This window comes from Thamnophis elegans, chromosome 7, assembly GCF_009769535.1.
Source record: "Thamnophis elegans isolate rThaEle1 chromosome 7, rThaEle1.pri, whole genome shotgun sequence".
Classification (NCBI taxonomy): Eukaryota; Metazoa; Chordata; class Lepidosauria; order Squamata; family Colubridae; genus Thamnophis; species Thamnophis elegans.
In genome coordinates, this window is record NC_045547.1 from 18,288,488 (window position 1) to 18,302,002 (window position 13,515).

The 13,515-nt window shown below is 41.2% G+C and overlaps 1 protein-coding gene across 1 annotated transcript in view; it reads right to left on the bottom strand.

Annotated features, from left to right (window-relative positions):
- The window catches only part of IPO8 (importin 8), a 55,634-nt gene that overhangs the window by 24,328 nt on the left and 17,791 nt on the right, over positions 1–13,515 (bottom strand). The window contains exons 10-16 of the mRNA XM_032221678.1: positions 12,000–12,099; positions 10,414–10,490; positions 8,207–8,323; positions 7,017–7,106; positions 3,536–3,701; positions 1,080–1,240; positions 142–267 (exon numbers count right to left, since the gene is read on the bottom strand). Coding sequence (XP_032077569.1) covers positions 142–267; positions 1,080–1,240; positions 3,536–3,701; positions 7,017–7,106; positions 8,207–8,323; positions 10,414–10,490; positions 12,000–12,099 — 837 coding nt within the window. The remainder of the gene's footprint in view (positions 1–141; positions 268–1,079; positions 1,241–3,535; positions 3,702–7,016; positions 7,107–8,206; positions 8,324–10,413; positions 10,491–11,999; positions 12,100–13,515) is intronic.

Sequence of the window (13,515 nt, forward strand, 5' to 3'; positions counted from 1 at the left end):
GCAAGTGTCTCATACATTTGTTAAGTCTATGGTGCCATCTCCTGGCACACAAGGTTTCCTTCGTTTACAGAAAGGATTTCTGTATCACATCTCTTTGCACAAACGCTTGAATTGAGTTTTCAAAGAGTTGAGAAGATTCACCTCCTTGTGATCCTGCATCACAGTTAGGATTGTGTCAATTGTATGCAGGATCCCCATGGCCATCACAGTTTTATCTTCCATTTCTTCATACTCTTCACTCTGAAGAACTTTAACAAAAATCTCAGCCTAAAGAAATTAAATGCAGAAAAAACTGACATCATAAATCACAAAATCCTTGCGTCAACTTCAAATTTGCATTTTGAGGGTTTTTTTTTTAAAAAAGTATTAGAGGTTTGCTTCCTCTCGCCCTCCCCCCCAATAGGAACCCATCACTGCTTCCCAAGAACATGAAGCAAAGTCCTTGTCCTGACAAAAAAAGGAGTCACCAACCAATTAAACGAACTAATTGTCTCCTGCAAACTCCACTCCCCTTTCGCTCCTCTTTTATTTCCTCTGAGAGGGGCCATTCATCATCCACCTGTGACCTTGCTCCCAAGTTGACCTCTGTTCTTTAGCTGTTCCCTTCGTCTGACAACTCTGCGCATGCGCACAGTGGCAACAGGCTCTTGCTGTTCATCTGCCTCACTGATGTCTGACTCTGATAACTGGCATATGATGATAACTGGCTGTTAACTGGCATATGGCTCTGGCCTCCTTTCTGCTTCCGACACAGAGTCCTCATCAGAGCCTTCCCCAGACTCCAGGCCTCCCCAACTGCCTCACTGTCTGAATATGCTGCCAGCTCCGCAGGCCGCTGGCGGGTCACAACAGCCAGTTTAATAGGTTTGGTTTTATCCCCCACTACAATTGAATGACATTATTTTTCGCCCAACACTGAAAATAAGTCTAGATTAACCTTCCGTAATCTAAAGTGATAATGGGAATCTTTCAGGATGGCTGGTAAACCTCCCTTTGTAAAAATGACGTTTTTACAAAGGGACTTAAAGCAAGTTTTATCAGTAGCCTTCATCCAAAAGGGAATCCCTGCCCTTACTTACCAGATGTTGTGTCATTTCCACAGCAATGGTGGCTACTTCTTGGCTGTATTCACAGATCAGCTTCTGAATTACATTGGTAAGTTCATCGTTCTGTGTCTCTCGAACTACAAGCAGCAGCTCCTGCATAACAGGCCTGATGTAGGGCTTAATGTATTCCTTTGCTAAAAAGAAACCAAACATACATTCAAACATAACACAGGGGAATTTTTTTAAAAGAATAGACACAGGAAGTTCTGGACTCGCGACAACAATTGAGCCCAACGTTCCTGCTGTTAACAGAGACATTTGTTAAGTGAGTTTTGTCCCATTTTACAGCCTTTCTTGGCACAGTTATTAAGTGAGTCACTGCAGCCGTTAAGTTAGTAACATGGTTGTTAAGTGAATCTGGCTTCTCTGTTGATTTTCGCTTGTCAGAAGGTCGCGAAATGGGAATCACGTGATTCCAGGATCCAGTGACTGTCGTAAATAGGAATCAATTGCCAAGCGGCTGAATTGTGATCATGTGACCATGGGAATGCTGCAACGGTCGTAAGTCACTTTTTTCACTGCTGTTGCAACTTTCAACGGTCACTAAGTGAATTGCCGTAAGTCGAGGACTAAAACGGATTACGAGACAAATATCTGCTTGCCTGAGTGAGCTCTTAATTGCACTTGGTATCTTTCTTTTGTCTTTGGTAACAATGTTCTGTATTTCTACCTGTCCATTTGCTTCTTTTTCACACAAAATGCATTAACAGGGAATGCTACATTTGGAATCTTTAAAAAAATCATCCCATAAGAGATGCAAATCCATACTGTTGACCAAAACCCCTAAATTCATAAAGTCACCAGGAAGACTTACTCTGATATAAATGAAATTATTATTTTTAAAACATTTTGAAACTAAGATCTTTGTATGTAGCAATCCCTGTCTTCGACCACATCTAAATATATATAGCCAGTTAGACAAAAACTGAGACAAAAGGTAGAGTTAAAATAGAAGCCCAAATAGTTTAATATTAATTTTTAAGTATATTGGAAAAAAACAGGAAATAGGATAATCTCTAAACTAAGAAAGGTGTTTGATAAGGTGATGGATGGATGGATAGAAGAAGGAAGGAAGGAAGGAAGGAAGGAAGGAAGGAAGGAAGGAAGGAAGGAAGGAAGGAAGGAAGGAAGGAAGGGTCAGAGTGCACACAATGTCACTATATGAAATAATCCAGGAGCAAATACAGTAAACAAAGGTTTGTATTTAAATAATGGTTTTATCTACAAAGAATATATACATATACATACTTTAGTCAGACTGTTGCAGCAGATTGTGGTTTGTAATCTACTTACGAAAGATCAGGACTTGAGACCACGAAGGAAGAGAAACAGGTTTATTGGATGCATCGAGTTCAGCGGGTTCACACACCAAAATCTGAACTGACCTGAGCTACGCCCAGGGCAGTGATTTTATACCTTTAATCAAACTTCGTCAATCAGAGGGCGTTTAAAGAGGCGTATTCATACAAAATGTAAAAACCCCTGTTCAGAACAGGGAAGTACATCTTGGAAAAATACAAAAGCAGATATTCATACCAACAGTTTTCTGCAACTTCTCTGTTCTATCTCTCACCCACGTCTGGCTTCCTGTGGCTCTACTTTACAGGGTCTTGCCACACAGTTCAGCCCTATTTGTAAAACTTATGAGGATGTGGGGGAGAAGGTTCACTGCAGCTAAAAGTCACCTTTGGGACTCTAGGGCACTGGACTAAAAGCCAAACTAAAATGAATTTATAAGGTCTATTCTATTAAGACCACCTAACCTGGCCAGCCACTGGTGGGTTTACCTGTGCAACCCATGCTGTATCAAGACCTCAAACAAACAGCAATCAGCAATTACAACACAGAAGCAAACACAGAAATATACCCCAACAGGGCCTCTTCTTATTACAGGTTCTTAAAGTGATATCAGCCCAAAAACCTTGCTGACTCAGTCCTAGCATTACATCATTGTAGCAGCTGGTCAGCTCCTAAATCATTACCCTGATAGGAAGGAAGGAAGGAAGGAAGGAAGGAAGGAAGGGAGGGAGGGAGGAAGGAAGGAAGGAAGGGCAAATGAACAGAGATAAGCAAGAGAATATTGAAAATAAGATTCATTGCATATATAGCAGTAGACTTATATACCGCTTCATAGGCCTTTCAGCCCTCTCTAAGCGGTTTACAGAGAGTCAGCATATTGCCCCCAACAATCTGGGTCCTCATTTTACCCACCTCGGAAGGATGGAAGGCTGAGTCAACCCTGAGCCGGTGAGATTTGAACCGCTGAACTGCTGATCTAGCAGTAGCCTGCAGTGCTGCATTTAACCACTGCGCCACCTTGGCTCTTATGATGATGATGATGGTAGGGAAAGGAAACAAAAAAGATGGGACACAAATAAAGTCCATGAAGAGGAACGACGGTGGGCAACCAAGGAAAGTGAAAATCAAACCTTGCTCCTGATGGCTTATCAAGGACTGAAGTGCAATGGCAGCTTCCATTTTGACAGGCATTTCTTTGTCTTCAATCAAGCTCTTTTTTATCAGTTCAACAGCATTCTTTAGATTGAGCTCATTGTGAAATTTTAAGGTGCTGAATGAACGAATGGTCCAACAGGACTGTGGCACAAGAAAAAAAAAGCAAATCAGATGCTATTAAAGATTAGATACTCTTGAGAAAGGTAAGGGAAGAAGGAAGGGAAAGGAGAGGAGGAAGGAGGAAAGGAGAGAAGGGAGGGAGGGAGAAAAGAAAGGGAAAATAAGGTGGTGTTACAACAGGAGGAAGGGATGGTAAACAAAGCAAACCAAACTGCATCTGTATATTATAACCTATAAAATGGAATCACAAATGTATAAAAATGATAAATGTAAAGAAGAAAAATAATTATGTGAATGTGTACTTAAAATGATACGTAAGAGAATAAAAAAATAAAAATTTTCTGTAAAAAAATAAAATCAGATACTCTTACATTTGTGTGTTAACAGTTATGAGTTCATTATATTTTATCATTTTCAAGGCAGTCCTCTCCACAACACAATTGTCCACCCACCCCAAAAGAATTCATAATAGTGCAGCACTGAAATCAGAGTCCGAGATTCAAAGAAATCTTTGAACTTCTGCTCAAGGCTTTTCTATACAGAATACTATCCTTCACCTTCTATATGTAATTTAGAGGAAATATGGGAGACTGTGATAGAAATGAAGGACTGGAATTACCTAGCGTGTTTTTCTCGATAACAACAAATAAAATAACTACAACTGCATAAAATAAGATGACACATGAAATAGCAACCAAGATACCATCTTGTGTGGCTGGTTTCTTTTGGGAGCTGTTATTTTTCTTTTCCATTGGTATTGTGCTACAAAAGCCCAGTCTAGCACAATACCAATGAAGAAGAAAAATAACAGCTCCAAACAGAAACCAGGATGGCTGCATAAAGAACTCTCTGACAAATTGAAAGACAAAAAAGATAAGTATAAAAAATGGAAAGAGGGGGACATAACTAAGGCAGAATATCAGCAAATAGCCCGAGCCTATAAAGATGAAGTAAGGAAAGCTAAAGCTCACAATGAAGAAAGGCTTGCCACAAAAGTAAAAAATAACAAAAAAGCTTCTTCCAACATGTTAAAAACAAGAAAAAGGTTAAGGAAACAATTGGTCCATTGCTGGGAGAAAGTGGTAAAAAAGTGACAAGCAACAGGGAGAAAGCAAAATTATTTAACTCATTTTTTGCATCTGTCTTTACACAAAGGGATAAAACAGTCCAACCTATCAAAAACAGCACCACAAAAATCAGATTAGGAACACAAATTGAAATAGGGAAGAAAATGGTAAGTGAGCACCTCTCTACCCTAGACAAGTTCAAATCACCAGGACCAGACAGATTACACCCCAGAATTCTGAAGAAACTGGCAGATGAGATCTCAGAACCACTGAACTATATCTTTCAGAGATCCTGGAGCACCGGGGAACTGCCAGAGGACTGGAAAAGAGCTGATGTGGTTCCCATCTTCAAAAAAGGAAAAAAAAAATATCCCGGAAACTATAGAACTATCAGCCTGACCGCAATACCAGGAAAGATTCTGGAAAAGATAATCAAGCAACGAATTAGCGAACACCTAGAAGTAAACAAAGCAATAGCCAAAAGCCAACATGGGTTTGTCAAAAACAGATCATGCTAGACTAATCTTATTGCATTCTTTGACAAAGTGACAAAATTAGTGGGCCAGAGGAATGCCGTTGATATAGTTTACTTGGACTTCATTAAGGCATTTGATAAGGTAGATCATAACCTACTACTAGATAAAGTAGAAGAACGTGGGTTAGACAGCATCACCACCAGATGGATTCGTAACTGGCTGACCAACCGCACTCAACGTGTAGTCCTCAATGGAACTGCATCTACATGGAGGGAAGTATGCAGTGGAGTACCCCAAGGCTCTGTTTTAGGCCCAGTACTTTTCAACATCTTCATCAATGATTTGGATGAGAGAATAAATGGGGAACTCATCGAATTTGCAGATGACATCAAGCTGGCAGGAATAGCTAACACTCCAGAAGATAGGCTTAATATACAGAAGGATTTTGACAAACTTGAACATTGGGCACTATCTAATAAAATGAAATTCAATGGTGAAAAGAGTAAGGTTCTACATTTAGGCACAAAAAATGAAATGCACAGGTACAGTATAGGTGGTACCTTGCTCAACGGTAGTTAACTGTGAGTGGGATCTTGGAGTCCTAGTGGACAACCATTTAAATATGAGCCAGCAGTGTGCAGCAGCTGCCAAAAAAGCCAACACAGTTCTAGGCTACATAAACAGGGATAGAATCAAGATCACGTGAAGTGCTGATACCACTTTATAATAACTTAGTAAGGCCACACTTGGAATACTACATTCAGGTTTGGTCGCCATGATGTAGAAAAGATGTGGAGACTCTAGAAAGAGTGCAGAAAAGAGCAACAAAGATGATTAGGGGACTGGAGACTAAAACGTATGAAGAACAGTTGCAGGAACTGGGTATGTCTAGTTTAATGAAAAGAAGGACTAGGGGAGACATGATAGCAGTGTTCCAATATCTCAGGGGTTGCCACAAAGAAGAGGGAGTCAAGCTATTCTCCAAATCACCTGAGGGTAGAACAAGAAGCAATGGGTGGAAACTAATCAAGGAGAGAAGCAACTTAGAACTGAGGAGAAATTTCCTGACAGTTAGAACAATCAATCAGTGGAACAGCTTGCCTCCAGAAGTTGTGAATGCCCCAACACTGGAAGTCTTTAAGATGTTGGATAGCCATTTGTCTGAAACGGTATAGGGTTTCCTGCCTAGGCAAGGGGTTGAACTAGAAGACCTCCAAAGTCCCTTCCAACTCTGCTATTGTATTGTATTCTGGAAATCAGCCTATTAAACTGTATAAATATAGAATAATCTTTGTCCCAAACTTACAAAAGCTTATGCCGAGTTCTGCTTTTCAATAATTATGTTAAAGGGAGTAGTAATTTTTGTTCTAACATGCCGGCCTTCCAATAGGAGTGGTGCTGTGGCCTAGAGGTAGAACTCTCGCCTCACAATCAAGAGGCTGTGAGTTCGATCCTAGGTAGAGGCAGATATTTCCCTCTCTGGGCACAATGAGAATGTATCTATTGAACAAATCTCCGCACTGGCGTCAGGAAGGGCATCTGGCCAGTAAACACTCTGCTAGCTCCATTCAGTTGTCCAGACTCCACCCTGCAAAGGATTATGGGGTTGTTAAACAGAGATGATGATTGTGATGGCCTTCCAAGCAAGCTTTACAGCTTCAGTGTGAGAATGAGTAAGATGAATGTGTATTCTTCTAAACACATTATTAGCTCTCTTTGCAAACACCTATTTATCCCCAGGCACCAGGTAACCCAAACCCTCCTGGGAAAAGGTATATGTTCTATTCACTTACTCTTGCTCTTAAATATCCAAGATTTGACATGAATAACGGAAAGACATGATTCTGCAGCATCAACTCCATCTGATCCTTGAACACACTTTTCTAATAGGGGTAATAATTAACAGAAAAAGAAGTGATTTGGTCTCAATTTTTACAATAAATATTCTCATGTAATTATTAAGTGGTTACACCAGCTTCAAATTAATTTTTAGAAAACATCCTGATATCAGCAAAAGAGCTGCCAAAACGTAAAATTGAAACTACTCAAACTTAAAATATCACACTACTTGGGTTGTCTAACAAAATGCAGTGACAATGTTTGTTACTGCACTCAGTTTAGCCACGTGAGCCTGAACAGGAGTAATCTAGTCGATTCATTAGCAATAGTACTTAAGATTTATATAGCGCTTCACAGTGCTTTTACAGCCCTCTCTAAGTGGTTTACAGAATCAGCACATTGCCCCCAACAATCTGGGTCCCCATTTTACCCAACTCGGAAGGATGGAAGGCTGAGTCAATCTTGAGTCTGGTGAGATTCGAACTGCCAAATTGCAGGCTGCCAGCAGAATTACCCTGCAGTACTGCATTCTAACCACTGCGCCACCGTGGCTCTTAAATAGTTGGACAGAAACCTACATGGAATGAGTACTTGTAAAGAATGTGGCTTTGCCATAACTCATTATTAAGAATTCTACAAGGGTATGCAATCATAACCCAAAGCTGAGTTCCTAATTATGAGAATTAGCTTGAGGAGATTCCCAATGCTGCATGGCTTCAGCACATGCCATGCAGATTATGAACTAAATACATAAGAAGCCCTTTAAAATCTCAAGGTACAGACATAGACATTCACTATCAGCACTGATTCCTCTGGCAGGAGGCTGGGAAATACAAAAATGAACTCAATCTTGTAACAGGGAGCAGAATTCATTGTTCAACTAGTGGACAAATTCAACCTGCAATTTTTACAGAGGCTACAAAGCATCACTGAAGCCTCTCTTTTTTTGGTTAAGTCCTGGATGTTAATCAGCAGGCTCCGTTTCTGCCCAGCCTGACAGCTACATAATCACTTTTAATCAAGGACACTTTCATGCAGCTGGGCTCTTTCATAAGGCTTTTTTTTTTTGAAGTATCACAAATCACGGGTGTCAAATTTCTAGAGATAAGACCATTATGCATTTCACACGACATCATTGCTTTACCTTCAGCAAGATATCTGCCAGTGATCCAATTACATGTAATGCCCCTTCTTTCTTTCTTGGGTCAATGTTGGGCTCAGTGAGAATCTGATAACAAAATGCCATCATTTTTGGTAACACCTAAAAAGTAAAGAAATGAAACCTCAAGCAAATTTATTAGGAAAGTCGCCAACGTTAAGTCACCAACATTAAACTACTGTAGATGATTGTTTCAGTAAAACACATTGTACAATATATAGTTTAATTTATAGCCTGAAACTCTGAAACTATGTACTTTTTTAAGAATAAAAAAGTATAAATTCTAGAATTGCCTTGGGGTCAAATAAACACAATTGTCTTAGAGGTGTTTTTTACATTTAAACAAAACAGTCAAGAACATTTAGCAGAGTCCAAGGGAAATCTATTAATATCTCAATATTGGAGTGGAGAAGAAACACCACTGTCTTCTATGGGTATACAAAATACTCCACGTATTTTCCCAGTTATACAATCTTAATAAATTAAAAGAAGAAGCAACTAATAAAGCTGTCCTTGGATGCCAAGGATCTGGATCTGATGGCAATTGAAATGTGAGCCTGCACTCTGGTATCAACACAAAAATAAAAATCCTAGAAGATCTTAAGCCAATCCTATTCCTTACCTTAAAATAATCTAGCGCATTTTTCAGAGTATAAGACACACATTTTCCCTCCTAAAAGAGGCTGAAAATTAGGGTGCCTCTTATACTCCAAATGTAGCCCCGCCCACCCACCGTCCCCTACTCTTCGCCTCCGTGTGTCCTCTTCCTGGCTGCAGAGATTGCCACCAACAATGCCTTGTGTTTTTGGGCTCCGCCCGTTGCACTTTCAGTCTCCAAATGCTCGACATGCGGTGCCCAAAATGGCTACCCAGAACAGCTGCAGCCTTCTCTTAACCCTTCCCCACTTTGCCTGCTTTAGTCACTGGAGCTCCCTCCGAGGAACAGCTGTGCTTTTGAAGCCCAAACACGAGCTAAACGATCTTCCGATCTTCTGTGCTTTGCCTGCTTTTCTAATTGCTGCTCCCTCTGGCAATCAGCTGTGCTTTAGAAGCACAACTCCCATCATCTCCAACCTCAAAACCAGCAAGCAAACTAATGTGCTGAAGCTGATGCTAGCCAGATGAATACCTGGTAGGCAGATTTCCCCCCCTCCATTTTCCTCCCCAAAAACTAAGGTGTGTCTTATATTCCGGTGCCTCTTATACTCTGAAAAATACAGTAGTTACAAACAAAGATAGCATTCCAATTGTAGAAATGGTACAAGCTATATACTCAAGCTAGGAGGTCCTAAAGATAAATATATATTTAATATTTTTTTAAACAACTGGAAGGATATGAATATAAATGCCACAACTGCTGTTAAAGAGCAGACAAATACTACCGTGTTTCCCTGAAAATACGACAGGGTCTTATATTTTTTGACCCATGAAATATGACCTTGGGCTATTAGAGGGGGAAGGCTTATTGTTTTGGGGTTGCCGGGTGGCTGCTCCCTTGCAAGTGGGCTCCCGAAGATGCCAAGCCATGTGGCACTCTGCTCACCCCCCAGCTCCCGTGGCTTGGCACATTTGGGATGCCCCTTAGGTCAGTACATGGAGCTCTGCCCAGCTGGAGAGGGGAGTTGCGCAAGGACCTGCTCCGTCCCCAGCTTGCATGCTCTATGGTTATGGACAGGCTGCCGGAAGACTTTGTCTGGCAGCCTGCCCATAACCATAGAAAACACTCCTAAGCGGCGGCTGGAAGAATCGGAAGCCGAATTCCGGAGTTTGGAAGCCGGAGAAGAAGTTTTGCTCAGAGCTTGGCTGCAAGGACAGCTGGCCAGGGCATGCTGAGGCAGGGAGGCATGCCGCCCGGCAGCTCCCCTCTCCAGCCAGCCAGAACACCACTCCCCAACCTAGCGGTATCCCGAAGGTGCCAAGCAACTTGAGTGCCTTTCTTCCACCCCCTCCCCTAGCGCCCGCGGCTTGGCACTTTCATGATACCGCTAGGTCGGTGAGCGGTGCTCTGCCTAGCCGGAGGGGGGGGGTTGTGCAGGAGGCTTATTTTCGGGGGGGGGGGGGGAGAATGTATTTTTTTGCCCACCCAAAAAATATGGCAAGGCTTTAGTTTCAGGATATGTTGTATTTTCGGGGAAACATGGTATTTGACCATTTAAAAAGCCATCCTATTTTGACAAAATTATGACACGTACCTCCTTTCGTTTTTTTGCCGCAGTGTACAGAAGAATCTGGGCTGCTTTTGTAGGGGGTGCATAATCGTCAAGCGCATCTAGAAAAATTTGAAAAAGGATGTTATTACACAACCGCTGACAATTTAACAAATCATTATAAATGTGACAAAACATGGACAAGCTAGTAATTGGTTTTTCTGGAAGCTCTTTTTTTGCTTTAGTATATAAAAAAAAAAAGTAAAGAGGATAAGAAGAAAAAGCAACAAAAGACATATAAAGAGCAAAAAGCACAAAATCAAGAGAGTTTTAAAAGGCCACGAATCTCCATTACATTTTTAGACCTTTCATTAAATGCATGGAGTAAACATTGATCAGTTTTTCCCCAGCCTCAATAAACAGCCAATTCATAAATAGAAACAATTATATATCAATCGTATAAAATGATAAATCTGAAGTCGGTCTTTCCATCATTGAAAAATAACTTTCTTCTACCCCCACACTCAATAAATTAACTAATTCTTAGTATAGTGACAAACACCTACATTTTTATATTCAATATTGGAATGAAGTGAGAAAATAGCCATGTGCAAACAAGTTGTTATTAAAAGAAAACATTTCTTGAACTTTTGTTCAAGAAATCTGATGTTAAATCTGATGTTAAATAAGATATGTTGGAATCAATTAACCACAATAAAATTTGATTCTCTTCTCCTTGAACTTCCTAAAGGTAACGGTAAAGGTTCCCCTTGCACATATGTGCTAGTCGTTCTTGACTCTAGGGGGTGGTACTCATCTCCGTTTCAAAGCTGAAGAGCCAGCGCTGCCCGAATACGTCTCTGTGGGCCTGTGGCCGGGATGATTAAATGCCAAAGGTGCATGGAACTCGGTTACCTTCCCACCAAAGGTGTTTTTTATTTTTCTACTTGCATTTTTACATGCTTTCGAACTGCTAGGTTGGCAGAAGCTGAAACAAGTAACGGGAGCTCATTCCGTTATGCGGCGCTAGGGATTCAAACCGCTGAACTGCCGACCTTTCTGATCGACAAGCTCAGTGTCTTAGCCACTGAGCCACTTCAGCATCTTAGCTACTGAGCCACCTTCAAAGCCCTTCTTTGAACTTCATAAAAGTAGTCTAAATCCTGACCAGCACTGCACTGCCAAAGCCATTGTTCTACACATCAACCAAATACTTTACTATTTCATTCTTCATCACCTGTCCATGGCATAATCTTCACCTGGAACAAGCATGTTTATCATTATAATATAGTAATCGTTATTGGGAATGAACTACTCACAACAAATGTCTTATCTTTTTACTATATCCTTATTTTGCTTCTGTCAACTTCCTTTCCCGTTTTTAATACACTTTTCTCTACAATCATAGTTCACAAGGGTTATGGAAAACAGGAGCTTAGGAGGGGGATGGACTGCATAAGCAATCAGATATGCAGGCACTCTGCAGTACAGTACAATATCCCCTCCAGTTTTGTGCAAACAAAATAACCCCCCCCCCCAAGTGTTGGCTGACCTAAATGCACAGCAATGTGTATCGTCACCAGGCATTTTCCAGGAGCAGATACCAGGGACAACTGACAAATAAAAATTACCAAATTTAATGCAGATGTATTCATACGGGTCCTCCTGCCAGAGCTCTTCATCCTCATCTTTATAACACATTAGAGAAAAGATGACGTCTTCACATAAAGTCTAACAAGAAAAGCAAAGAGGAAATCAAATGTAACTGAATATGCTTGCTGTCCAACCTATATTTTTTATCTATTCCAGGGGTCGCATGTGGCTCTTTCATCCGTCTGCTGTGGCTCCCTGTCGCCAGTCAGCTCCACAATTGATAGAGCTTTCAGTTAGGACAGGCAGAGGAAAAAGGACGCTGCGCTAGGAGGAAACTCTATGATGGAGGAACTGGACTTCCGGGCGGCAGAGGAAAAAAGGACGCTGCGTTAGGAGACTTAAGGGTGGGTTAGGGTTTGGGTTAAGTCCGATGCGGGAACAGGACTTCCGGTTGGCAGAGGAAAAAGGATGCCACCCTAGGAGTGACTCTATGGTGGGGGAATCGGACTTCCAGTCTGCTCCAGAATTGAATAGGGAGCTTCAAGTTAGGACCTTTGTGGCTCTTTGAGTGTTTAAGGTTGCTGACCCCGATCTATTCTATTTTCTCTGTAGCTAGAACTCTATGAGATGGGTTGAGCCAAGAGACAGCCAGTGGCCCAAAGTGACCTAGACAGCTTCCATGCTTAAGGGAGGACGATCATCACCTCCTGAACTGAGATGTGAGATAGGTTGGGCTGAAAGAGAGTGACTGGCCCAAAGTCACCCAGCTGGCTTTCATGGCTAAGATGGATCTCTTCTGCTTTTTTAGTCTGGGGCCTTAACGCTAGGCCAGGGGTTCCAAACTGGGGGTGTTCGCACCCCCTTGGGGTGTGAGACAATATTCCAGGGGTTGCGAAAACTTGGGTTTAGAAGTTTCCAAATTGTAGTGCATATGCATATAATTATTTACTTTTGTAAGGAGTGTGAGAATATATCAGAAGAGTTCTAGGGGTGCGGGGTATAGAAAAGGTTGGGAACCCCTGCACTGATGGGCTCAAGGTTTGCTCAGCCTTCCATTCTTCTGAGGTCAGTAAAATGAGGACCCAGATTGTTGGGGGTAATAGGCTGACTCTGTAAACCGCTTAGAGAGAGCTGTAAAGCACCATGAAGTGGTATAGAAGTCTAAGTGCTACTGCTAAACTAACTCTTGCATCTATTATTTTCTCTCCAGCTGAGATATAATTAAAGGCTACTTGTTCACTCAGATTGATCATGGTTACATTTGTTCATTCCCAAAAGATTTAGGCCCAAGCCAAAGATCTGAGAGGTGAGCTGCATCAAACTCTTTGTATCTTACTTATGGGAAAACAAAGTGCATGTTATGCAGCCTTCAATTTTGCTCAGGTACATTATAGGGTCCTTGAGAAAAACAAAACAAAACTATAGAATCTCTTATCTAACAGAAAGAAATCTTAAGAATTTTCATTCTTGTTGGAGAACTCTTAATAGAGAGGAAGAAGAAAAAAGCTAATTTAAGACATATCCGTTTTTACTGCTAATTAAAAAAGTAGAGAA